At 34.2% G+C, this 2,890-nt stretch overlaps 1 protein-coding gene across 1 annotated transcript; it reads left to right on the top strand.

Annotated features, from left to right (window-relative positions):
* The first annotated feature begins 289 nt into the window (after window positions 1–289).
* Window positions 290–2,329, top strand: LOC131647847 (protein CUP-SHAPED COTYLEDON 2-like). The gene is made up of 3 exons (XM_058917666.1): window positions 290–520; window positions 608–891; window positions 1,499–2,329. Exons 1-3 carry the CDS (start codon window positions 313–315, stop codon window positions 2,159–2,161), a joined length of 1,155 nt encoding a protein of 384 aa, XP_058773649.1. The 5' UTR covers window positions 290–312; the 3' UTR covers window positions 2,162–2,329.
* Window positions 2,330–2,890: the final 561 nt, after the last annotated feature.

Below are 2,890 nucleotides of genomic sequence, written 5' to 3' on the forward strand. Positions count from 1 at the left end.
AACACAATAGGACACTGCTGAAAAAAAAATTGATTTTCATTTTTCCAGCTTTATTATTAATTATATATTCGACTATTTTACCTTTTTCTCTCTGCCACTTGATTCATCAATTCAAAAACAAAACTCTTTATAAATAAAGGCTTTAACACTATTCCAACTAAAGAAGAAAAAGTGGAACCCTTTCTCATAATTTCTTTTCACTATTTTGCTTCAATCTCTTCCTATATAATGAAAAGCCATTAAGATTTGTATTTCTTCTTTATAACCACTCTTTCTCATTTCTCTCTTCTTGAGAGCTTTTCATTTTCTCAAATGGAAAGCTTCTACCACCATAGTTTCTCCCACATCAACAACATGAACAATAACAGTGATGCTCATTTACCACCTGGTTTTCGTTTCCATCCTACTGATGAAGAACTCATCACGTTCTACCTTCTGAAGAAAGTTCTTGACAACACTTTCACTGCAAGAGCCATAGCTGAAGTTGATCTCAACAAATGTGAACCATGGGAGCTACCAGGTAACTCTAACTATACTATTACTAATCATTTTCTTTCTCTATGAATGAATCCATGTTTGTTAACTTCAACCTTTTGGTTTTGAACAGAGAAAGCTAAGATGGGTGAGAAAGAATGGTACTTCTTCAGTTTACGTGACAGGAAGTACCCAACTGGGTTACGTACTAATCGAGCTACAGAAGCTGGTTATTGGAAAGCAACAGGGAAAGACAGAGAGATTTACAGTTCCAAAACCTACTCTCTTGTTGGTATGAAGAAAACCCTTGTTTTCTACAGAGGAAGAGCACCAAAAGGTGAAAAGAGTAACTGGGTTATGCATGAGTATCGTCTTGAAGGCAAATTTGCTTACCATTTCCTCTCTAGAAACTCCAAGGTACTAATTCATTTTTCATAAAAATAAATCACTGACACAGTTCAAGTGATTATATGAGCCGCATTTTGATTGTTTCAAGAGACTACATTATAGAGATAGGTGGAATCTTGTTTCCTATTAGCTTTCTATATGCATCGGTTTCATTTATCTATGTTGATGATTTTTCTCGATTAGGCGCTTTTTTGTACTTTTGGGGATATGATTACACCACAGAACTAATCAATCTTGGTTAATACCCTATGGTGCATGTTAGAGTTTCTTATCACACTTTTGTGAATACATGTGTTTGCATGGGAACCATAACCAATCACATTCATTAACTTCAACTGTTTATATTATTTTAAACAAGTTTTCATTATAATCCAAAAATTAAAACCAGTGCAGTAGAAGTACTATGTATCACTGCCATTTTCTTCACAGTTTCATTTTGCATAGAGCTTATCATCATCATCATTTACTACCAACAATACTATTTTTTTTTCATGTTCTGATTTTCCACTAAAATCTCACTTTTAAACAGTTGCATTAATTAACAATAAGATCCTTTTTTTTTTGTTCTTACTCACTAATTTTTTAATGATTTTTTTAAAAATTTTAATTCATGAAGGATGAATGGGTGATATCACGTGTTTTCCAAAAGAGCAACACCGGAAACGGAAGCACCACCGTGACAGCCACCACAAGTGGTTCAAAAAAGACCAAAATAGCCTCAACAGCTTCTGCAAGTAACAACAATATGAGTCTTTGCGCTGAACCAAGTTCACCTTCTTCAGTTTATCTACCACCACTACTTGATTCATCTCCATACTCCAACAACGCTGCCGCTAGCACCGCCGCATTCAACGGCGGTCAAATGTGTTCTTACAACAACAGCTCCAACAACACTGATCTAAAGGAGCACGTGTCCTGTTTCTCCACATCATCTACAACATCAAATGTTGTATCTGGTCTCAACAACAGCTTTAACAACAACAACAACAATGGAAGTTTTGATCTTATTTCTCCTTCTATGAATGCAACAACAATGGATCCATTTGCAAGGTTTCAGAGAAATGTCGGTGTTTCTGCTTTTCCAAGCTTGAGATCACTGCAAGATAATCTTCAGCTGCCTTTCTTTTTTTCCTCTGCGGCGGCGCAACCTTTAAGCGGTGGTGATGTTCTTGGGGGGTGGGGTATGCCGCAGGAGGAGCAAAGAACGGTGGTTGACGGTGGTGGTCATAACATGGGAGGGTTAGGTTCATCTGAGCTTGATTGCATGTGGAACTATTAATTAAGGGTTTGAGGTTAATTAAGCATTATAATGATTAGTAAACTTAATTATTTGCATTATTAGGATTAACTTTTCCAATATTGAGATGTTTGGAATGTACTAGAGTGTTGTTAGTACTATTAGGTTATGGTTTGTGTAAGGGTATTTTTGGAAGTAAATGTTTTGTTAATGTTTTAGGGAGATGGCCATTGGGGTACCTTTGGTATTTATAATTTAATATTGTAATATGTTGTTTGAATTCTAAGTATGTTTTTAAATTTGACTTAAGTATGAGAATGTTGAAGCAATGTTGAATGATATGTCCGCAATATTAGTTTAGATTGTTGTTGGTTGGGATGGGATGTGACTAATAAGGTCAAGGGGTTACTTTGATCAATGATTTGTTTTAATGAGACAAATGTCAGTTATCCTATGGGAAGATTAGCATAAAAATTACGTGATACATTGTCTATATTTATGAAATAATGATATGAATAATACTACATAAGAATAAGAATTTTTTTTTAATAACCATGTTTTTTAAAAAAATTCTAAAATAATCATGTTTTAAAATAAATTAAAGAGAAAAGGGGTGATGCACTGACAGTGTAAAATATTTTTACACTGTCAACCAATCACCACCCATGTATCCAATTAAACCATTTTTTTATTTAAAAAAAACTTAATGACATGGCACATTTATGATTTTCTATTGGATGACAGTGTAAAATTATTTTACACTGTCAGTGC

The sequence above is a fragment of the Vicia villosa genome, linkage group LG2 (assembly GCF_029867415.1).
Source record: "Vicia villosa cultivar HV-30 ecotype Madison, WI linkage group LG2, Vvil1.0, whole genome shotgun sequence".
Taxonomy (NCBI): Eukaryota; Viridiplantae; Streptophyta; class Magnoliopsida; order Fabales; family Fabaceae; genus Vicia; species Vicia villosa.